This window comes from Symphalangus syndactylus, chromosome 17 (assembly GCF_028878055.3).
Source record: "Symphalangus syndactylus isolate Jambi chromosome 17, NHGRI_mSymSyn1-v2.1_pri, whole genome shotgun sequence".
Lineage (NCBI taxonomy): Eukaryota > Metazoa > Chordata > Mammalia > Primates > Hylobatidae > Symphalangus > Symphalangus syndactylus.
The window spans coordinates 91,563,399-91,588,125 of record NC_072439.2 but is presented as its reverse complement, the minus strand read 5'-3'; the positions used below and the strand labels follow the sequence as shown (position 1 = coordinate 91,588,125).

The window sequence follows — 24,727 nt, the reverse complement described above, 5'->3', positions numbered from 1 at the left end:
GTGTAGCCTCCACACAGACCTTTGCTGAGCTCCACCTGCTCCATCAGATTCTCTCATTTTCCCAATGTTTACCACGTCTGGTTTCCTCACTGAACGCACCCAACCCATTTAACATGAGGAGGAAAGACTGGTATTATGCAAGAATATCATGGAAATAATTGGAGTGGAGTTCATTAAAAAACAAAAAAAATTAGTCTTTCAGCCAAGAGCCAGGGAAGCACTTCTCCTCAGGGAAGGAAAGAATGCATTACAATCATGGGAGAGAGGCAGACATTCACCGCTCCTGATACTCTACCAAGGGAGGTCAAAGTGTTACAGAGGCTGTGATGATGAGCAAAGACTGTGGTATTGTACCCCAGGACAAGAACTAATGAGGCTAAGGAGATGAAAGATGGAGGAGAGAGCCAGCCAAACTATGCTCTTATGAATAGGATATTATACCAGGGAAGAAGAAAGGCTGTATCTGAGAAGACAGAACTCTATTGATTGCCAAATGCTAATTGAACACTGGCCAGCCACTGGACAGTATTACGCCTTCTGCTGAGCCTTTGGTGAGACTAGGCTTAGCCATGGCTTCCTGTCTTACATGTGACTCTTGAAAGAATCATGGGCCTTAAAGTGGGGATTGGTAAGAATAAGTGGCAGGTAACCACCTCCAAGGCATGGTTAGAAACTCCTGGCAAAATGCATATAACCGTGGTATCTCATGCACCATCAAGGAGATTACCACTCAGCTAGGAACATCAGGTTTGAGTAGAGAAGGTAAAAAAAAAAAAGAAAAAAAAAAAGTGAATGTCTTCAGCAGAAAGGGAAAAGGAATACAGGCATGGAAATGGAATATTCCAAAGACAACTTTCATATTATTTTGCTGAGAGTTTGTGCTGCTTATAAGCAAATTACTTAGGGTGACAACAGGACCCTGAGAAAGCAAAAGACAAGGAAAAGGGATATTGAGATGTCCCTATCCCCAAGTAGTAAAAACAAAAATTATATATATGCATATATATGTATGTGTATATATATATATGCATATATATGTATGTGTGTGTGTGTGTGTATATATATATATATATATATATTTACTTCTCAGTGTCCTGAAAGCCATTTTGAACACCACGTGGTGTTAGGCAAATATTTCCTAGGGCTTCTGCATGGGCGAGGTTCACAAAAGTGTTCTATTTCTTAGAATATTATTTCACGACTGCCATTGGATATTTACGGATGTCAGCATTTGTTCTGAGATACCAAATGTGCTGGTACCTGGATGCCACGTAATTCCAGAATTCTTTGGAACAAACTTTCTAAACATTTCCAAAATGCATTTGGCAAGAGGCCCCATGAAATGACACAGCAGGATTTTCTCTATTCATTTCACAGTCCAGAATCTGACAATGGGTTCATGTTTTTGTTCTCTCTTTCTCCTTTCATTCTCTTTTAAAATTCTACCATTTCTGTACTCTAGGGACTGCGAGTGCTTTCAAGTGCTTTCTCTAACATTTAATCACCAGTGAGACAAAATTGTATTAGGAAGGTATTGATAAGTTGGAGAAATATTGAAGACCGCTGATGCAAGCTTAGCTATGATACAGAAGAGCAGGCTGGACGCAGTAGCTCATACCTGTAATCCCAGCATTTTGGGAGGCAGAGGCAGGAGGATTGCTTGAGGCCAGGAGTTCCAGACTAGCCTAGGCCACATAGCGAGACCCCATCTCTATGAAAATTAAATAAATTAGCGGTTGTGGTGGCACACACCTGTAGTCCCAGCTACTAAAGAGGCTGAGGCAGGAGGATTGCTTGAGCCCAGGTGTTCGAGGCTGCAGTGAGCTATGATTGTGCCACTGCACTGCAGAGTAATCAACTTATAGAAGGTAGTACCTAGAATTTCGGAATATTGAACCATATTCAAAGTCACCATAATTTCTTTCACAGAAAAATAATAGTGTTTCCAATTATAGAGCAAACGTCAGAGGAGCTAAAGCACTCATAGGATTCGTTATTTTCTGCTTGGTGTTTCTGATGTCAAGCTCTCTCTGCGAAAAATTTTTGTTCTTTGTCCTGTGTCAGACTTTTACTTGAATTGCAAAAGGTTGGTCCTCCAGCGTGCCAGGCCTAGAATTCTAATCAGAATCACAAAAGGGAAGTTCACCTGCCAGTACTTGCCACCCACCTGGCACATAGACAGAGTCAGGATTAGTGTAAGGAGTTACAAATCTCATAAATTTCAAGGACACACCCAACATGACTCTAAAACCACAAAGTTAAATTAGTGAACGACTCTTATCTGAGAAAAATATGTATGGTTAGTGCTCTATGAAAAACCTTTCTAAAGAAGGAATACGATTCCTGACACTTTTAGGTCTGCATTTAACGAAGATTACAGCTTTTTTTTTTTTTTTTTTTTTTTTTTTTTTTTTTTTTTTGAGACGGAGTCTTGCTCTGTCGCCCAGGCTGGAGTGCAGTGGCGCAATCTCGGCTCACTGCACAGCTTTGAGGCTGCTGAATTTTTTCTGAAAACTCTAACCCCATTTCTATATTGGAAGGGTTGTTTCATGCCATCCTTCAGCTTTCTTCCAAAAGGTATTACTGAAATACTGACAAGTTAGGGGTTCAGACCTCTCATTTGGCAGATGTTGAAACTGAAATGCGGAAGATTAAGCATCTGGCCCAAGTCACCAGATTCCTCTCAGTCAAGTGTTCTTTTCGCTCTGGCTCTTCATATTCATATCTGCATAACTTTTTTCAGAATGAAAAAAGGGGAAAAGGCATAGTGTCAATCAAATTTGGAAGAATGATAATGGACACCGAGGTTTTTATGGGCACAAAGAGGAAGCTAGGAAATCCATACTCAATGCTGAAAGTGTCCTATGTTCCAGTTTACCTAGTAAGAGAACTGTAGTATATGAAAGAGAAAGAATGGCAAAATGGATAAGAACCACTGCCTTCTGCCAGTCTGTGGATGCCCTGACTCAAGATTAAAGGTATCTTTCCTGGATCTAGGAAGGTTCCAATGTCTATCCACCTATGTGCAGGCCTTTACTCCATACTTTTATTTTGCCACTGGAAATACAAAATAAATCAGTATACCAAGGAAAGTCCTTGGGCTACCTTCTTAGATAATCCAGAAACTGCACCCAAAAGCAGAAATATGTTCTTGGAATCTCAGAGATTCTATGCAAATTTTAGATAATTCAAGAGTATTTAATGAACATTAGGTTTTTGGCATTCTATAACAATATTAGATAAGTTATTCTAATAATTCTCGGTACAGTAGTCCTTATCCATATCTCCTGGGTCTAATTAATGCTTTATATTTTTATTTTAGTAATTTTATAAATAACAGAATATATGGTGAAGAATAATTTTATAAGAAATTTTAATATAGTAAATCTAAAATTTTGTTCATGATTTCAGTGGCACATGTACATGAAATAGAAAATATCTTCTGAATGCAATTAACTGCTCATGAACTATCATGAAATTTGGGACACAGCTACCTTGTAAATGTTGATTTCAAATACACCTCTGGTAAGTTCTAACATCATTACTTCTGATTGCTTATCTTGTATTTACATCATCAAAATAAAACACTTGAATATTTTTTTGAATCTTTGATGGCTCATGCCTTTGTTGAAGAGAGGATGACTATGTTCTTCACTCCAAAACTGCAAAATAGTTTTTTTTTTTTTTTTTTTTTTGAGACGGAGTCTCGCTCTGTCGCCCAGGCTGGAGTGCAGTGGCACGATCTCGGCTCACTGCAAGCTCCGCCTCCTGGGTTCACGCCATTCTCCTGCCTCAGCCTCTCCGAGTAGCTGGGACTACAGGCGCCCGCCACCACGCCCAGCTAATTTTTTTGTATTTTTAGTAGAGACGGGGTTTCACCGTGGTCTCGATCTCCTGACCTCGTGATCCGCCCGCCTTGGCCTCCCAAAGTGCTGGGATTACAAGCGTGAGCCACCACGCCCGGCCTGCAAAATAGTTTTTGAACATCAATTAGAATGATTAATCCAATGAGTTAAGTTTCTACATCATCTATTTTCTTCCGATTACCTTTGATACACACCAGCCTTTATTTGTCCACTTGTGAAGTATATTGGTAAATTTTGGTGCACAAGAATCATTAGAAATAAAATGATACTATCACATGTCCTTTTAGAAAATTGGATGGTCAGATTATTGTTGTAACCTTAAATGGTAAAATTCTTCCTATTGAAGAACCATCTAGATTAGAGTAAGCATATACCCTTTTTATCTTTAAAACTTTATTCCTTGGCCATTGAGCCTTGTGCTTGAGAAAATTCATCTAGGCTATCATTACATGAAAACTCAGTTTAAAATTTAACTTACACGAGCCATTTCACCATCACCAGAGTCTAGCGTGCCATTGTGTTTTGTATTCATATTCTGATGTAACAATTTTGAAATGTTTTTCTCTATCAGTTTTAATATCTTTACCATTATTGGGAGAAAATGAAAAAATCCTAACTACAAAGATACTGTCTCCTATTCTATACTTTGTTGAAAACTGATGCAATACTAATGAGCAACCCAGTAAAAAACAAACAAACAAAAAACCTGGATAATTACACAATAGTAAATAGTAAATTCATTTCATCATCCTCACAGGCTTCTTATTACATCATCTTTCTAGCCAATTGCCCAATAGAACTACAATGAAAGCCATTTACATAATTTTAAATTTTGTAGTAAGCATATAAAAATAAAGGAATGGGTAAAATTAATTTCAGTATATTTAACCCAAAATATTTAATTTTCAACATCTAATTTAAACAATTATCAAGGAGTTATTTTATATTTTTAAGTCCCTGAAGGCTAATGTGTATTTTGCATATACAGCACATCTCAGTTTTGACTAGCTCCATCCACGTGCTCAATAATTACACGTAGCTAGTGACTACACTTGATCTTAGCCAAAAGGCCGAGAAGCGATAGCTAGTGACTATCATATTGGACAGCACAGTTTTGAGCAATCCCACCATTCTTCTTGGTTTTTATTCTTTTTTTATTCATTAGAATTGATTGATTGATAAAGCAATTTCTAGAATGGCCAAAATAAAAAGTCTCAAGACATGAAAAAACAAATCGCCGGGTTTCCATAGTGCATTTTGTATTTGTAAAAGGGTTTAACAGACCCAATAATTCTAAGCAAATGCATTTTTTTTAAAGTAGGTTTTTCTTTTACTCCAGAAGACAGCTAAGAGTCAATAAAAGAAGTCATGAACTACCAATCCATACAAATAGAACTACTGAAAAACTAAAAATTAAAATTTAGTTAAAAGAGCCAAAACGATCAATGATTAATCATTTTTATAGCTCTTTTATGTTCCTCATGCTAGCATCATTGAATTAACTGTTTCATTTCTGGCACTCTACCACCTGGACTGCAAGGACTAAGAATTGAATCTTTTGGCTGCACCTGCTTGCCTATATGAACATATCTTTATAATGTGATTATATCTATAAATAGAAAAACAAATTGATATATTTACTATATATTTTTGTTATTCTGGAAAGTTTTTTTAATAAGTCTAAGGCATTATATTGTATTCATGCCATTCAATGTTATCCCATAAAGTAATATAGATTCTTATTTAATAAAAATAATTCACCCATTTTGATAGAGATAGTATTGGCTGAATCAATGTACATAATTGAAGGGTGATATTTAACAATGAGTTTAAAAGGGAACATTGCCCACTCAGGGCCCACCATCTGCAGCATGCTCCCACATACCACCAGCTTATCTGCTTTCCACTCCCACAGTACTGATGAGGTCACTGCTGAGTATCATCGGAAGGTCACTAAGTTAGACATTAGGAATATTTGAAGTCTAGTCCCTGTTCTAAAGCAAACTCTTTCTGACCTCAATCAAATAAAGTATTAAAACTTTGAATGTCTCATTCACCAAATGAAAATGCCATTCTGGTCTTTGCTATTTTGTAGGTTGGCCAAAATGAGAAAAGAATGATTATTTGTTCTCAGATGAGAAACATCAACATTTGAACCTCATTGGGAAGTGAGGAGTGTCTCTGCCCGGCTGCCCTGTCTGGGAAGTGAGGAGCCCGGCTGCCCCATCTGGTAAGTGGGGAGCGTCTACCACGGAGGCCAGATGCAGTGTGGGGGCTGGGTGTGGTGGCTCACGCCTGTAGTCCCAGCATTCTGGGAGGCCGAGGAGGGTTGATCACTTGAGGCTAGGAGTTCGAGACAAGCTTGGCCAACATGGCAAAACATATGAAAAATACAACAAACCAACCAACCAACCAACAACAAAACAGGTCTACCCTGGAGTCATACTCTAATTAATTTTTTCTATTTTCCTCCCTTTCTGATCCTTTATCCCACTTGCTTTTTTTTTCTTCCTCTTCCTTCTCCTTCTTCTTTGTCAGTCAAAGAAGACATAGAGGATTGAGTTATTATCATTGATCCATACAAAGTCCCTCTCTCATTTATTTTCTTTCATTCCCACCCCCCCCCATTTCTATTCCCGGTCTTCCCATGTGCAACCTTCCTAATATGTTTGTTTGATATGCATCTTTTTGTTTGTATGTATTTTTAGAAAATGTTTATTGTTTTGTGTGCAAAAAAAGAAAAAAATTAATTAAAAGAAAAAAATTAATAAAAAAAGAAAAAATATTAAGACTGCAAAAAAAAAAAAAAACATTTGAACCTCTCCAATGTTTCGCTTGGTATCTCTTCTTCCTCGATAATATAAATAAGGCCAAAGGATGGAAGAAGAATGGACAAATAGGCAAACAGACACAGATAGACACACACACAATTTCTTAATTAGTTTTTATTCATTTTTTAAATTTTATTGCATGTCCTGGCAAACAAAAAGAGACTGTAGACTGGCTTCTGGCTCCCCAAAAGCCTATAACAGAAAATACCAGAAGACAAGCAACTGAAGCTTAAAAAATGTATCACATGTATAATACCTTTTGAAAACATTAATAAAGCATATAAAACTTTTAACATTTGCTTAATTTTGTACAATTATTATTATAAAAATAATAGAAAAAATATCCCTTTAACATTCAATATCCCACATACTGTATTTTAGGGGACTACCAACAACAAAAAAAAGGTAAAAGGATTTAATGAAACCTCTGCTTTCCATTTCTGTTTATAAACATCTCCAAACAAAAACTTTTCAATTCTTCAGCTAACTGCATTGAGCTGAGGCCACAAGAACTCCATTAAGCCCACTTGTAGTGGTTTCTGTGCTTAATATTCTTTTACCCCTTACCCTGGCTACTCATACACTCGAGGAGAGTAGGTTGCCATGAGGAGGTAAGACAGTAAGGGTGCCTCGCTTTGGCTAGTGCCAAATCCATGAGACACAGTACAGGAATTTCCAAGGCCCTAGTGTCACCTGAATAGTACTGAAATAGCTCGGAAGTCCTAGGTTTATTCAAACCCTCAGCAAAGTAAGGGAAGTAGTTTGTCTTCTTACTAGGACCAAGGAACAGCTTTCATTCTTCTCCCCCTTAACGGGTTTGCAAAGCTGCATGCTTGTTACAGAAGTTAACAGTGCTTATTACCATTTAAGTACAACAAAACTTTGAAATCAAGGACTCATTCTCTTTCTTTAACATACAAAATTTTAAAAAAATAATAATAAAAAAAAAACTTTCCCTTCCCTCCCCTCTTAACATTGTAGCATTATTTCTTATTTGATGTGGTATTCTTACTAAATGGTATTTTCATGAAAATACAAAAACAATAAAAAAAGGTTTCAAGTGTGGTTCTGGAAATCCCACTATCCCAAGAAGAAAAAAAAATCATCAAAATACAAAGTATGCAATTTCACACAAAATATATATATATGCTTTTCAGAGGCAACCCATACATTACCTTTCAGAGCCACATTAGCCCTTTTGCACTTTAAAATTAAAATGGAAGCTTATGTGCAATGATAGCCCTTGACCAGAATGCATGGGAAGATTTCAGAGCTCATTTGCATGCATGCAAAAAAAATGTGTTATATTTCTGAAAGATCTATCTGGAATATTGTCATTACATGTTTTCCCAAAGTTTCAAGGGAACTCTTTGTTTAAGTGGTTTAAGCAACAGCCGCCATGAAAGCCTCATCTCTTGCTCTGTGGGGACCTTTTCCTGTCTATGGGTAGTCCCTAAGGGAGATGGACGGGAAACTGGGTTCTCACAGTTACTTTCCAACAAACTGAAACTCTTACTGGTTAAAAAAGAAAATGATACAGTGATGCAATTTCTGCCACAGGAAAACCAATCTCATAATTTTATATTTTTCAAATCACCACCCCTATTGTAAACCTTAGAGAGAGAAAGGTAAACAAGCCCCTACATGCGGAGTTTTATAGAATAGGAGGGTCTTTAAAAGAAACATTTACCAAACAATATTATCTACGCTTCAAAAGATTTTTACAAAGTTGAATTTATGGTTCCTTGAGATATCTTACTGTTTAGTACATTCAGCATTTCTGAATGATTCCTATTTACCCTGAATATTAATAGACAGTAGAACTTCACCGTTAGAACTAGATAGATGGCATTCGTCCCAATCAAATCAGAATTCTTACAACAGTAGCAAATGTGTATTTGAGTTAGTCAATCTAGTAGTGAAATTTAGTTTTAATACCTCTGTAATGGCAGCAAATGTTTTCCCAATCAATATTGTAAGATAACGTATCTGGTATTAAATTTAAGGGGGTTACTGATATGCTCAAATACATGACATCAGGTGTTTTTGAACTGGCTGCCATGGGCCTTTTAAGAATTGTCCTCATTCCCAACCAAAAACTAAAGAGGATGTCTAGACATGAACTTTTTCTTATAACTGGATTAAATCACCCCAACATGAACCATCATCACTAGAAGAAATGTCAGTAATATAAAATATACCAACACTGAGAAAAGAACACATATCTGCAGTCTTACCTACATAATAAGCAATGGAAATGGATCTACTCAAAGGTTTGATGTGGCACGTATTTAGAATCCAAAGAACTGAAAGAATCTGTACATCATTGTCACTCACATGTAGCATTAAGCTCTAGATACCTATCACCATACATGATACTCCTTAAGAGAAGGAGTACAGACAAGCCATCCAAAACAAGTAAATTAAAAAATGGTCAATAAGTGCAACTCCATTTTCTTTCATTTAAATTACATTTTAAACAATACTCAATGCCCCCCACCCAAAAATCTATACTGTATATTTATACATTTATATATATAGTCTTAGACTATAAGGGTGAACATGCTTTATAAAAGTCAATGAGAAATCTCTGCAGCTTAAGGAGACACCCAACTCTTTTTTGCTCACTTCTACCTAGCCATGGCAGCTACAGTTCTGCAAGCTATAGTTGTGAAGGCTTAAAGCCAGAATCAGAATTAGATGCCAGGTCAGATGTTAGGTAAGAGGTAGCCTCTTACTTCTCCTTCCCCTAAGAAATCAGACAAGAGGAAGGGGAGGAGCTAGGGAGAAGGCTTTGAAGATTAAGCAGGAGTGCTTTGTAGGGGGCAGGAAGTTAGGAGAGGGATAGAAAGAGCTCACATGGTAAGGCTCACTCCCCCTCCTCTTTGATGCGCTGTTGCTTATTGCGGCGAGCATCCATGTCAAAGTTGAAGTCATTCCACTCATCTCGGGGTGGAAAAGAGATGGTCTGGCGGAGGGTGAATCGCACAGCATCAATAACACGCTCACCCCGGGTCTCACTGGAGCCCACACTGACTGTAGAGGCACTGCTTGGGGTCCGCAGGAGATGAGAAGGTGAGGAGAATTCGTGGAGCTGCCGGTGGTCCAGGATGCCCTTCCAGATTGCATGTCGAAATTGCTCAGGGATTTTTAGACTTGCCAGATCCTGTGCAACAGGGGAAGGTGTCATGGAGAACAAAAACAAGGAGAAAAACTGACATTTAGTCCGTAGCATGCTATCATTCCCTGATGCTCTGGTTTAACTGATCTGAATCTATTGATCCACAAACTAGAAAATAAAATTAGTTCTCTGAGTCTTCAACTCCATGTAACTAAGCACAAAGGCACAGCTGTGAGGTGCCATTCCTGCCTGTGTATAACACTTCACCTAGTCTCTACTGGCTTCAGTTTCTTCATTGGTAAAATTGGGATAATAGCTAGATGAAAGCGCAAAAATCCCAAATAGAAACATGAGGTACCTACTTATGCTTGAATTTACCTGGCTAGTCACCAGAAGACAGGTATTAATGGAATGTCACCACCACTTGGTTGAGGAGATGAGAAGAAAAGATTGAGTACTTTCTATGTGCCAGGCACTGAATTATATATTCATGATATCATTTAATCCTCAGATTAGTGGTAAACATTATTAGACCTGTTTTATAGCTAGAATAACTGAAGGCCAGAGAGGTTGACAAGTTTAAAGTCACATAACTAAGTGAAAAAATTAGCGACTTAGGGCATCCTCAGAACCTGAAACGGCACTTTTATCTAAAAGGTCTCTTGGTGTTTGAATAAAGCAAGGTATCAAAATGCAGAGCAATGGTGTCTATGTTCTGTGAATGGGGCAGAAGGCATTGCAGATAGGGTCAACCTTAACTAATTGTGGTGATACTGCTGACATTTATCTGCATTAGCTCTTCTTTAGATTGTTTCAGTGATAGCTCATATTTTCACGGGGCAGAATGGTATGTACACAGCACGTTGTGCTTGGAGTGAGAAAACCGTGGCAGAGGTTTTCACTGTCACTGACTGGCTATAGAACTTTAGCAAGTCACTTATTCTCTACCAGCCTCAGTTTCTTCTTTGGTAAAATGAGATACAATTGCTTTATAGGGCAAAAGATGCTATAGACTCATAGGTAAATACAGCTATGAAAGTATTTTATAAATTACAACACACTCTATATAAATATTAACCATTTGTATTATTATTATGTTATATTGTTACCTCATTTTTGCATGTTATGGGGACACTAATGAAATGCCCCAAATTTTGGTCACATTCCTTTTCCAGGAAGTGATGATGCCCAATAACTTAGACTGGCTCTAAGAGAAAAGCTGAGAAAAGGGTGTCTCTTTCTAGGAATAAGCAGGAAGCTGAGGTGAGGAGGAGAAAATTGCACAGCTTCCCAACATTTCTCAATTTGGAAATCTGTAGTTTGGTGTCATATTTTCCTATGGTGTGAATTTTCAGGCCATTAGAGGTATTCCTCATCTCTTACTGTAGCAGAAGAATACCTTATAAAGACGGTAATCCACAAATAAATAAGCATAGCTTTTTTTATTTTTTATTTTTTTGAGACAGAGTCTTGTACTTTCACCCAGGCTGGAGTGCAGTGGCGTGATCTTGGCTTACTGCAAGCTCCGCCTCGCGGGTTCACGCCATTTTCCTGCCTCGGCCTCCTGAGTAGCTGGGACTACAGAGGTGCGCCACCACGCCTGGCTAATTTTTTGTATTTTTAGTAGAGACAGGGTTTCACCGTGTTAGCCAGGATGGTCTTGATCTCCTGACCTTGTGATCTGCCCGCCTCAGCCTCCCAAAGTGCTGGGATTATAGGTGTGAGCCACCGCGCCAGGCCTAAATAAGCATAGTTTTTTATTTTTCTTGGATTCTTTATACTTTTGAGGCTCTCAGTAAATGCAAAGCCCTTTGTGAATTAGACGCTGCTAATTGTCATGATGCTATGGATAGATTTTAACTAATGACTGACAGGTGAGAAAGCTGTGGCCCACAGACTGGCATAGGACTTAGCAGAAATGAACTTACAGAGGGCATCTGCAAATCCTAATGATCAAGGGAGCATCCTGACATATTCCCCAGTGGAAATAAGTGAGCAAGTGGAAAGTATAACTTTAAAAATATAGGGAAGAGGAAGATTCCCTGTTCCAAAATGTAGGAATCTGCTACAAGAGGCTCTCTCAAATACAGGGCAACTCTGTTCTCTTCAGTGGATGGAAGTGATTGTAAAGTTATCAGAATAATACTGGAACTTACTCTTAAAGCTTTCCCTGCAGTTTTCACTTATAACTTATTCTATCAGGGAGCAGCAGCCATGAGTGATTTATGGGGTGAAGAGGGGTGGGCATAGGGGCAGTGCACTATGTACACGTCACCTCATGGTGGGGGCATTCTCATGCTGCAGGGGCATCTCTAGCATCGGTGCTCAAGGAGGGGGAAGAAAGAGTCCCCAACAATAGAAGTAGCAGCAGAGGCAGAGACTGTCTTCTTCCCGCAGTCCAAAGTACCCTCTGGAAGCTAGAAGAGAGGCTAGGGAACCCCAGAGAGAGCAGCATGAAGAGCGCGGCCTAAGAGACAAATCAGATTGCCATAAACCAGAGCGACACTAGCTCCCGTGTGAGCAGGAGTTCAAAAAGTGGAGTAGGAAGCAAGAAAAAGTCCCCTCTCGCCCAGCTGGTTTCAAAGACAAATCAAAGGATATCAAAGCCAGAAAGGAGTAATATGAACCGAATATTTTATTAACTGAGGCCCAGAGAGGCAAAGTGATAACCCCCAGTTCTCACTGCTCCTAAAAAGGGTGATTGGGATTTGACCCCATGGCCATTGATAATGCCCAATGATTAGAAATGGCTGGGCTCTATTATGATAAAACTGAAAATTAACAAAAGAACATATAGTTTTAATTGAGAGGAATAGCTGAATCTCCCTTAAGGTACTAATTTAAAGAAAGGCAGAAAAGGCCAGTTAATAAAGTTAAAGACTGTAAGCTTACACGTTTGTGTTCTATTCCTAGTTTTGTCTTAAATAGTCATGGCAAATGACTATTGTGTCATCTCTCCATGTTTTTAAGAGAATAGCACCACTGGTGTCCTGCTATCCTTTCTGGGAACTTATACAGATTAACGAGAACACTCAAAAAGTTGTATTAATTCTTTAGAAATTATAAATTTTTTGATTGCAGGAATAGCTCCTCTTTCCCACCTTGCGAATAGTATAGGTGCAATAGACAATTGTTGACTGATAAGACAGGCTAGGGAAGATTGATTGGTAAGCTTCTAATATGTATAGGTTGAGGCCTGGGAATCTTCCTGACATAGTTACGGGTTCCATCAAAATGGATAATTGGGGGCATGACAAAAACAAATTTTTAAACTATCAGGGATTGAACTACAAGGCGGTTGTCATCAGAGGAAAGAAATGAAGAAATAAAATTTGAGAAAAGTCTAACAGTTACTTACATCCATGGAGTAATGCTCAATCTGATAGATGGTGGTCAGCCCCTGGGTCGTGAAATAGTCCAGACATGATGAACAGCCCAACCTCGCTAAGAAACTGCAGAGGGAGGAGGGAAGAGGAAGGAGGAAACAGAAAAAGAAAGTTCACCCCAACTGCATTGGCGAGATAAGGGAAAACCCAATATATTTTGCCCTTGGATGCCCCATATCAGAGATGAGAACTGGATAATATATATGTGGGCCTGAAGTCTGAGGTCTGGAGATTATTGGTGACATGAAGTTTAGGTCTACAGAAATTAAAATCAACTATAAGGATTCCTGCAGATCAGCGATTATCATATGGTGATCTGTGGAATTCTAGGCTTCTGTGTAAGTGTCTAGAAACCATTGCAAAGGGTGAAAGGGAAGTCCAGTGTTCAGGTTCCTAGCTTTCTTGCTGCTTGGTTCTACACTTCAGAAAGAACATCTCTACTTTATTTGTTTTGTATCTGGGCTTTGTGAGAATGGTTCATGTGGTTAAGAAAAAAATTGTAGGCCTCTACTCCATGAAGTCATTCATGCCTTTTGATTTATGTCCTCCTCAGGATACAGATCCCCTTCCTTTTGGTGCTGGTCTGAGACTGATGATGATGCCACCATCATCACGGAACAGACCCTGGGTGGAACAGGCCATGCACTTTGCCATCCCTGTGATTGACATAGCAGGAAAATCAACACAAATTGTTCCAGAAGCCAAATGAAACAATCATTCTGCACATGAAGCAGAAGAAGAAGATATACACTATGCAAGAAATCTGGGAACCTACTCTTGCCTCTGTGGGAAGCAAATCTTTCAGGCTTCATGCATTTCTTTCTTCTGCCTATCTCAACTCCCCTTTTCTGGAGTGTGCCCATTTCCCAAAGGCAGTGTAGTAGAGGCCATCAGTTTTTGAAAGTCCCTGTCATTTTGGATAACATTAAAACTTTTTATGGACATCCAACTCCAAAATAATGGTCCCATGGTGGCTGAGAGCTATGAGGATTAGAGAGAGGAAAAGGAGCAAGATAGCAAGTTTATTGCTCTTTTGGAAACCCAGCCCTGAGCACCAACTTGAGGGCCGCAATTGACAATGTAAAAATGTGAGAGAGGAGGAAGGGAGTAAGTGAAGGCGAGGGAAACAGACATGAAAACAATATGCCTATAAACAGACATTTTCCCTTGTTTCCATGCCGGTTATAGTAGTTTTCCTTGATAAAACATTGTTGACCACTCCACAGATCAGAGATAATAGTGACTGAACTCCAACCACAGGACTGCTATCTTCCCTTCCAGCTGTTTGATGAAGTATAACAGTATCCGCCCTCTACCATCCCGGGATGCTTAGGACAGGCCCCCAGGGGCACATGCTGTGGACTCACCTGACAATGCTGCAATCTGTGGGATACGGAGGTGGGGGGGTGCAGTGGGAAGTGGATGGCATGGAGAGTGGGGGAGGGAGTGCCTGGGTGGGGCTGAGTCCATTCATGTCTCCAGCCATTGGCATGTGGGTGCCCATCATGGGAACTGAACAGAAGCAGGAGGAACAAAAAGGGTTACTGCCATCATCATGTACCAGCATTCCAGTGGTCCATCTTGTCTGGTTAAATTTTATCAAGGGCCTAAACTACCAGCCTTCCTTTTTAATCTTCTCTCTCACTACACCCCTTCAAGCAGCCTACATCTAGTCAAACAGAACAGTCAGACTCCAAACTAATTAGGCACCTCTTGACTTTTGTACCTTGTCCGAGAACAATCTCTTTCCTCCCTTTTCTCTACTTCTAATTCTCTAATTGCTAATTGCTCTTAATGTTAACATATTCTTCCTTGTATTTGCCTTCAAGGGTTATATTTCTGTCTCCCTCACTAACTTGCGCAAGCATAGAGATTAGATCTTATAGGTGTCTAGATTCCTACAGTCCCTAGCACAGTGCCTGGCACAGAGTAGGTGCTCAGTGAACTTAGGGTAAGTGGATAAACGCACAAATCTGTGAATGAAAGAGTGACCCTTGGAATATTTATTTGGGAACAGGAAGACTGACTTCAATATTTAGAAGGACTCATGTGCCTAATAAATGAGGATACAATTAAATATTCTATTACTTATGGTCCATTTTCAGGGTTGTATACAGGAACACCACCAATACTTACTGATATTTTACTAAACAATTAAGTGTAAACATTCACTGATAGAGAAAAAAAGTTTAGTATCAATATTTATAAAATGAATTTTGCCTTCACATCAAAAAGAACAAAATAATTTACTAAAAGATTAATGTAATTTGTTTCTACTTTAGTGAGTAGCAGTTTGCCTAGAAAAGGTCTTTGCCACTAACTAGCTAACTAAAGAGCATACCCTATCACATCTCAATCTGTTTCCCTTCTGAAATAATTGTAAAGTACAAATAAGAAAAAAAGTAGGCAAACTAAGTTATACAAATGTGAACCATCATCACTATTATCACAATTTTGTCATACCAAGAAGGAACTTGAGGACTCTAAGATGACACAAGAAATAAAATAAAGTTGAAAACAAGTAGTTTCTATTCTTTTTATGTCAAAGTAGGCCTGTCAAGGGGTCAGGTCTTAAGCCTTATGATGCATTTATCATTAGTGAGAGAGTGATCTCACTCTAAAGTCTACGTTTGCCGTAACAGGCAACCATTCCAAACACACACACCTCTATCTCATCAAAATATGAATGTGTGGCCAGGCGGGGTGGCTCATGCCTGTAATCCCAGCACTTTGGGAGGCCGAAGTGGGTGGATCACCTGAGGTCAGGAGTTCGCGACCAGCCTGGCCAACATGGTGAAACCCTGCCTCTACTAAAAATACAAAGAATTAGCCGGGCGTTGTGGTGCACGCCTGTAATCCCAGCTATTCAGGAGGCTGAGGCAGGAGAATCACTTGAACCTAGGAGGCAGAGATTACAGTGAGCCGAGATCGCACCATTGCACTCCGGCCTGGGCAACAAGAGCGAAACTCTGTCTAAAAAAAAAAAACCAAAACAATCAATGTGTGCCATTAGACCACAGAAAGTCATAATCCTAGCCTCCCCTGATTTCTTTCAGAAGAGACAACATTGAAATGCATGTTTAGAGGTTTGATCAAAATAACTAGGATTTCAAAAGACAAGCTTGAGGGTACTGATTTTTAGGTAGTAGGGATTATATGATACCCATGCAATGTTCAGTCTTCTGTATCCCCGAGGGTGTTATACAATCTCTTGCATTTTTACCACGACTTTTTCTTTTCCTTCAAGTTTGTGTATCCACTTTGCTAGATTTAGTCCTAGTGGAGAAGATAATTATATTTATAGTAAAGCTAGATGCCAGTCATCATCCACTTGGAGGCCCAATTCTTACAGTGCCTTTTTCATTTGTACTTAGCCGATATGAGGAGTGTGTGTAAGAATAAATAAAAGGCAGGTTCCTTTATAGGTCAGTTCCTTACTGACTGTGTCTAGGATAGAATAGGTGAGTTTAAAAGGCCAGGATTATAGAGTAACAGACATAAAATGTTAAGTATATATAGTGATAATTTTATGGATAGAAAATTAAGTATTAGAGAAGTAACTTCTTCATAATTAGAGGTTTTTTTTCGTAGATTCCAGATGATAATCTACTTTTCTAGATTTTGAGACCGAGTCTCACTCTGTCACCCAGGCTGGAGTGCAGCAGTGTGATCTCAGCTCACTGCAACCTCTGCCTCCCGGGTTCAAGTGATTTTCATGCCTCAGCCTTCTGAGTAGCTGGGATTACAGGCATGCACCACCAGGCTCAGCTAATTTTTGTATTTTTAATAGAGAGAGGGTTTCACCATGTTGGCCAGGTTGGTCTCGAACTCCTGACTTCAAGTGACCCTCCCGCCTCGTTCTCCCAAAGTGCTGGGATTACAGGCGTGAGCCACCGTGCCCGGCCTATTTCTCTAGATTTTAAGTTCACTGCAACATGCTACTTTATGCATGTTGCATCCATTTCCTTTTGGCTATTTCAAAGGCTGCAGGAGGTGAGTCTCCATCCAGGATAGCAGGAAGTAGACTGTTCTTTTCACAGAAATCCTTATCCCTACACTAAAGAAACATCCTTCTCTATCTCTACCAGTAGTATATTTTGCAATGAACGATAAACCTCAAAAGTGAAAGGTTCAGTCAGAAACCCAAGCCACTCCACTTTGATCTGATCTGTCCCACTGTGCCTCTCATTTGGCTTAAGAACATGCCTTTCCCCACCACAGAGTCTTGTCCTAGGCTAGCCTGTTCATCCTTCAGCCACAGCTAAAAGGAGATGCTCTTACTGTTGGCTCCCATGCCATCAGGAATGGTTGTAGGAGTGAGGGCGTTGCGCTGCTGAGGGTTGATAAGCTGGCTCACAGAAGGCAGCTTGTTCATGCTGTTCATTTTGTTCAGAGGTGGGGAGCTGTTACCATATGAAGATTGAGACTGTATTGAGGTCCTAGGAAGACAAACATGGAAATGATGGTGAGCACGGGACACTGAAGCGTGGGGACTATTGATTTTCAACAGGTCTCTGTTTAAAACATGGCCTCAAACCAAACATTTGAAAACATTCTTCTAGGATTAATGGTAAGAAGTTAATTTTGTTTCCATCTGAGAATATTTCCTGAATAGGGAGAAACTGATTGCAAGGCTATCATCAAATCATATTTTTCCTGAATGTGCAGAGCGCAAGGTTTCCTTTCCTTTGAGAAAGGTTTCCTTTCCTTTGAGAAAGAGAAAATTCTTGCCTCCTCTTTTCCCTTCAATTGTTTTCTCCATTCCCTTCTCCTCTTTTCCCTTCAACTGAAATATGTTTGAAAAGCAGTTAGGGAAAAGAATTGAGCAAAGACTTAAAGGTTGACAAAAAACATGGATATCCCACCCTCGAACTGCAGCTAAAGCATTCCATTTGTAGCTTTCTGCATATTCCATTTGGGATATGCAGAAAATGACTACAAAGCCAATCAAACTGGGCATTTGGCAGCTCATCCTGCTGTCATGCAGAGGCCCCTACTTGGAAACATGCATTTTCAACAGAGATGTTCATGATGTATGAGAGAATCTACTGGAATGTCAAAAGCATTTCTACACAGGAGAAGGCTGAAGCCCAAATAACTATTCTATTGACTTTCCAAAAGTCTCCTGGGAGAAATGAAAAAAACATAGCAACATAAAATTTTCCATTCAGCATGATCTTCAATTTGGAAAGCTACTAGAACTCGTTTGTCATATTATATCTTACAGATAATATTCCCAACTCAACTGTCATTCCTGATGTTTTATCTTAATATAAAAACTAGTGATGTGTACCACAATGAGAGTCACAAAGTCAGAGCTGAAGCCTTCCTCCATCATCTATTAGGATGCTATAGATGCCCATGCGAGCTACTTAACATCCTGGCCTTTGTTTTCTCACAAGAAAACTACATAAACTACATACATTTACACTTGCTGCATGAGGCAGATGTTCAAGTTAATAAAACTGAAGGCATGGTCCCCATCTCTGAGACACTCATAGAGTAGTGGAGGCAATGGATATAATAATCCATCCTACCTTATATGGCTATGACGAGAACTGAAAAAGAGAAGATGAGGAAGCAATGTACAGACTATGCAGCATCTACATTAAAATTACTGTGACTACAGAATGAAGACTGGACTTTGAGGAAGTTTCTAATCTGTTATGGGAAAACTCCCCTTTAACAATTCTCAAACAAAACGAATTTTGTTGTTCCTGTTTACCTTTTCCCTGTCACAGCCGTATTTACATTAGAGGGGAGATAAATTGTTTCTTTGAGTTTTATCTGTGTATATATGTATAATTCAAATTTTGGAGGCTCTGTAAATGGACCCAGGTTCCAAGCCTATATGGCATAATATTTGAAGAAATCATTTTTAAAATGGCCCTAGCACTTAGGTGCTGCAATCGCAGGGATGGTCTTTGAAGCTGCCACTCTGCATTCTCTCCATAATTACATGAAAATAAGGAAGGCTCCATTCCATGTCAATGGGGAGCCACAGCTAGATGAATGCAAACAATATGCTGTATTTTAATATGTATAAATTATGTCAATTAATGTAAATTAACAATTCAGGTGTATTTTAGAATCACTGCCTTTAAGGTAGGAGGGCATTGACTTTTCTCTTTACCCTTATCAAATACTCACAATTATAGATCCACATTGTATATATATACTGGTGTTGATACAATAAATCCTCCCAACTATAAAACATTTCAGGTTACCGAACTCTTCTTTGTACATTTTCTGAATGATTGTCACACCATCCTTGTGGAGCAGGTCATGGTATAGCAGGGCAGAGATGGACAGAAATTACTATTCCAAATATACATATGGGTAAATATAAGGTTCTAAGAAAAAACATATGCCCAAGATCACATGTTGCTAAATGGATGCATTAAGGGCAGAACCAGGTCTCCTGGCACCTATCGTGTTTTCTAGGTTATGGAGACAAGAAATAGATGAAGTAGTAAGAGAAATGTAGGAGACCCAGATGGAAAAGGGGTAAAGGAGGCAACTCCAGCTACTACCAAGCACTTCTGAGTCCACTCCATCCCTGTGGAGGAGCCTTTCCAAAGAGTCAGCACATATGGCTATACTTAGGATCATCCATTAGTCCACATCAGAGTATAGGAAAGCATGGGGCAAAGCAGTAAGGAGATTCTCTGCCGGCTGATGTTTCTTCAATTTCAACTTCTCTTTGCTCACTGAAAAGTACCTAAGATTCCAGGTAGCCCATATTCCTGATGCAGTTGGTCCTCTGTAACCTAAGGAGACCTCTCTCTCTGTCCCTCCTCAAACCAGTCAAACGTACAGCAACAGCTAATAGAAAGCAGTGTTTGAATCATTAATATCCACAATTAGAAAAATAAAAATACATTTAAAAGTTTTGCATTTTTTTCTGGACACTCAGAGTGAATTCCTTCTTACAATTCCTGTTATAACCTCCTGCTTTCTTTAGCTTGTGGTTATTATTTTTGACTATTTTATTAGTTCATTTACCATTTTTCATCATAAGCCACTAATTTGAGGAGGGTAGGTCAGAAACCACAGATGAAGAAAGAAGGAACATGGATTTTAAGTCAATCAAAACATCTGGGTCTAACACAAACTTAGTGACCGGGTCTAACACAAACTTACTGACTGGGTCTAACACAAACTTAGTTTGTCTTCTGGATCTAACACAAACTTAGTGACGCAGGATGTTGTACAAGTTTCTTGAGCCTCATTTCCTTAACCTGTAACCTAGATATTATACCTACTCTAGAAGATTTCTATTAAGAATGAGATCATGTAAAAGCCCTGGACAGGGTCCAGTGATGTGTAGGTGCTCAGGAAACATCAGCTTCTTAGCTTCTTTCACTGTTTCCCTCCAGACTCAAATATTTAACACTCTGATATGTGGCCCATGGCATAGAAGATAACAATGTAAGAATTAATAGGAGGAAGTGGCCAGAGGTGAGTTGGATTCTTAATTGAACATATCCAGAAATGAGGGTGAACAGTTGAATGGGGTTAACAGTCAGGACAGGTCAGAAATTCGGAATGCCTTCCCTTTAATATAAAAGTGAGTTTTAAAGCCACAAGGAAGGGGAGCAAGGTAGTCTGTCTATTATTAATTTCAAAACGACTGAACTAGAAGAAGCATTCTGATAACTATGTACTGTGAAAAAGGAAGCAAGGCTGAATAAACTCAGCAGATTTGAAAGCCTTGAAGAACAACCATTTTTTAAAAAATTATAAATTTAATATAATAGTTCTTAAGAGAAATATTCCCAAAATTTCTGGAGAAACTAAAGAGAAGGAAAATGTGTTCAAAAGAACACCAGGACCTGTACCATTCTCGTTTTCTTCCCTACACTCTCCTCTCCTATCCAAAACCCAAAAAAGTAAGAATCCAGCTGTCTGCAGAAAAAAATCATAAGGTGTACACCTCAGGTTGTTTTCTCTAGAGCCTCACTAGATTTTTCTAAGAATTCAGTGTAACAGAGATGTAGAAAATCATATTTCATGTATTTCTAGTTTTGAAGAAAAATCCTGGTGAAGCCAAGTTCCAGTTCTTAACAATATAAGCTTCTGTACAGTTTCCGAAGAATAAAATTCAAAATTGAAAAGCGAGAAGTGGTTTTAGGACGTATAGGACTTAAAATCAGGTTTTCTGGTTCCAACCCTAGTAACTATCTATGTGGTAGAATATCAAAATTCCCGCACAGACACAAGTTACACTATCTACCTCCTAGACGCCTAGAATTCCACTAGATTCCTTCTTTTGGCTAAAATCTTCCATTGCTGATTAAAAAGCAACTCTCTAGTAGGATTTGGTGATAGCTTAGGCTAAATCTATTTCAACAAACCCTTTCTGGAGTAAAGAATTTGGGAGCAGAAAGGGATACTGAGGGTGGAGCAGAGCATCCTTGCTATGAGAAAGGTCAGGAAAAAAAAAAAAAAGGGAAAACATGGACCATCAGAAAAAGAATCGTATCTTCTCTCAATTTTAGCCAGCACTGCCTACCTGTGACCCCTCTCTCTAGCTGGGTTATCCGGCTTCTAAAGACAGTGCAGCATTTATTCTCTAGATGGGAAAACTGTAATTTTCTAATATTTTCCATCATTTCAAATATGTGCATTTATATACAAGTCACTATAAACACATCAAAAACTTACTTAAAAATAGGCTGAAAGAAAAGAAAAACCCTTTTGAAAGAAAAGCGAATATCAAAAAACGAAACATACTCACAAATCCTTTAAGGGCTTTGTGAATCAAAGTTATTAGACCAATTGAAAAACACTTTGCAAATATAACAGGAGCGTCCGGTTTTACTAATATACTTTTATCTCAAATATAAAGTTTTTCTGAAATATTTATCTAAAATACTAGTTTTTTTTTTTTTTGTTTTTTTGGTTAGAACTTCTTATGAAGCTTTTAAAAGCAATCATTCAGGGCTAAACACATATTATAACTAAAAAAAAAATTGGACAATAGGTTCCACTGTTGATTTCTGGCCAAATATTTGCTAATGTCTATGTCACAGAAGCCATGTTATTTAAAACATTTGGATTTGATTGAAATTCACTTTAGTAAATTTGGCAAATTAACATACAACTAGAGGTTTGTCAGGAATGTCAATAAATGGGTCTATGGTGCCTGGCTTCCTATGACAAACTTTAAAACTCATAGGGCTAAAGTATTTTTTTTTAAGTTAGTTTAGGCATTTTAGTTCATTGTTACAACTGATGACCTTGATACAGAGTGTCTTAAATAAAAACACCAGATACTGACAGAAGAAATGTACATAGGAACAAAGTGATGATTCTATTATTCTTGTTCCTTAGACCTACGCATGCTACTTCAAGCACTTACATGAGAATATTCTAGTATTTAGTGGGAAAAAAGTGAGAGAGACAGAAACAAAAAAACTGCAAGATAAACCAAGATGCAAAAGTTTATTGAAAATTAAAATCACACATCCACAAAAGCAACAGCCTCAATAACAAGAAATCATTGTCTTGGTGACAGAAAATACAGTGCTGGTGACTGGGTGTGGGAAGTTGGAGGGGAGGAACATTTTTAAAGTCTTTATGCTATTATCTTAAAATATGTTTTTAAAATGGAAAGAAACAGAGATTCTCTAAAGTTTTGAGTAAAAAAAAAGAAAAGTAGTCTACCCTTTCAATCTTTAATTTCCAGTCCAGGAGTGCTGATTTTAACACATGTCTGCTTGGATCTCACTTACTCAAAACATAAGTCTCCTGGCTAAATGCATTGAACAGTATCAGTAATGTGGCTGGTTTTATGGTAGGTAGGCTTGAGGGATAGAAGCTCTAATTAAGCAAATTAATCACAGATTTTGTGACAGGGCTTTAAATTCTATTTTGAGCTTTGAATAATGGTAAACAACAATGTAAGGGCAATATTACTGGGGTGGATTTGTCTTTCTATTAAAAGCACAAAATGAGTTCACCTGCTATGGGGGCCAAACAACAGTTTTTTTGGTAGTAGGTCTTCCAGGGTTTCATGTACAAGAAAAACTTTAGCTTAACAGATGCCAACATACAGTGGCAGAGGCAGGTACACAGCATTAAGAAATGTTCTACCTACACATGAGGGGAGGATACAAATAACGCAAGTTCTCACAAAGAACTCTCCACCCACAAAGTTGATTACTTTTGGTAATGATCACCTCGCTGCCCAGCAGTACACTTGACACCTTCGTTTCTTACTACTTGCAATATTATTACATGACCAGCATTAAAAGGGTCTGACTGAGTCTCTCAGTCACCTACAACTTACTTACGCACAGACAATAACTTTTTTCTCCTTTTCTTAAAAAGACATCTTAAGTTTGAGACCTGCTCAAAAGCTTCCCTATGAATTTTAGAAAAACAACAGAAGAAAACAGAAAAGGGTTCCAATAAACATCTTAATGCCCCTTTCCCCACCTTACCCCTCCCTCCCAGGAAACAACAGAAAGCTCACAGACAAACACAGTGGTTCCTCACCCACCAATGGCCGGTCTAAGGATACAAAATCTGCAGAAAACAGCCTTTCTTGTAAAGTTTTGAGTCCCTTCAAAAGATTCTCTCACTAGTGGCTTTGTGCCTTTGAGCAGTTGGGTCTCTGAGCCAAAGTGTCTTCAAGTCCTGTTTATGAGGGCTAGATACACACACACACACACACACACATACACACACACACACTCACATATACACATGGAAATACAACACACACACTTAAAATATAGAGATAGGGCTCTATGGGTACACTGATCGGTTTGGGGGGTTGGAATGTCTAAAGAAGACGTCAGATTGTTTTGGAGTTTCTCTCCGGGGCTCCACAAGCTCATTCCTGAAGCAGGCTGAAAGGAGACTGCAGAGAGGAACCAGAGAAAAGAAAAAATGAAGGCTTAGGACTTCATCTATGCAAATCAATTGAATACAGAAACACACTCCTTATACCTTCATGATCATAGTATAGACAGAAGAGAGTGCCTGAAAAGCTATTTTTGTTCTTCCAATTTATCTTCTTTTACAATTACTGAGACTTCTCAAGATTTTTATGAGGAAGAAATGGGATAAGGCTGTAGTAGTTAAGCAGAAATAAACATCAGAATCACTTGTGAAACTTATAAAAATGCATTTTCCTGACTCTCTTCCAACACAAGCTGGTGTCCAGGAAAACATATTTTTAATAAGTTACCCAAGGCGAATCAGTAGAGGACCTCTGAGATAAGGTAGATCAAGGTATTTAACACAGTGATTAGCATATGGTTTACTGGACTCAATTAAAAAAAGGAATGAAGAAAGAAGAATAAACTTTAATCTTTTGTAAAATGTCATCTGGTCAATTATTATCCCTCATTACAGTTCTTGTCTAGCCCAAGTGTGAGGTATGGAGAAATATGATATTATCAGAATGGGGCCTGTGTCATCATGCATTTACAAAGAACTGTTTAATGAGCATTTTGAATATTCCCAGATTGAGATGGATAAATACCTTAATCCTTTGAGTAACAAACCCAG

The 24,727-nt window shown here is 38.6% G+C and overlaps 1 protein-coding gene across 18 annotated transcripts in view; it reads right to left on the bottom strand.

Annotated features, from left to right (window-relative positions):
- Positions 1–6,793: 6,793 nt before the first annotated feature.
- TP63 (tumor protein p63) overlaps positions 6,794–24,727 on the bottom strand; it is a 262,688-nt gene continuing 244,754 nt past the window's right edge. For 13 of the 18 annotated variants that reach the window (XM_063620521.1, XM_063620522.1, XM_063620530.1 and 10 more), the window contains 4 exons: positions 17,486–17,643; positions 14,572–14,716; positions 13,177–13,270; positions 6,794–9,863 (listed from right to left, as the gene is read on the bottom strand). In XM_063620521.1, the coding sequence (XP_063476591.1) occupies positions 9,567–9,863; positions 13,177–13,270; positions 14,572–14,716; positions 17,486–17,643 (694 nt within the window). In that variant the 3' untranslated portion in view covers positions 6,794–9,566. Of the gene's footprint in view, positions 9,864–13,176; positions 13,271–14,571; positions 14,717–17,485; positions 17,644–22,213; positions 24,075–24,727 lie in introns of those variants that run through there. The other 5 variants (XM_063620534.1, XM_063620532.1, XM_063620533.1 and 2 more) reach the window with 3 other exon arrangements.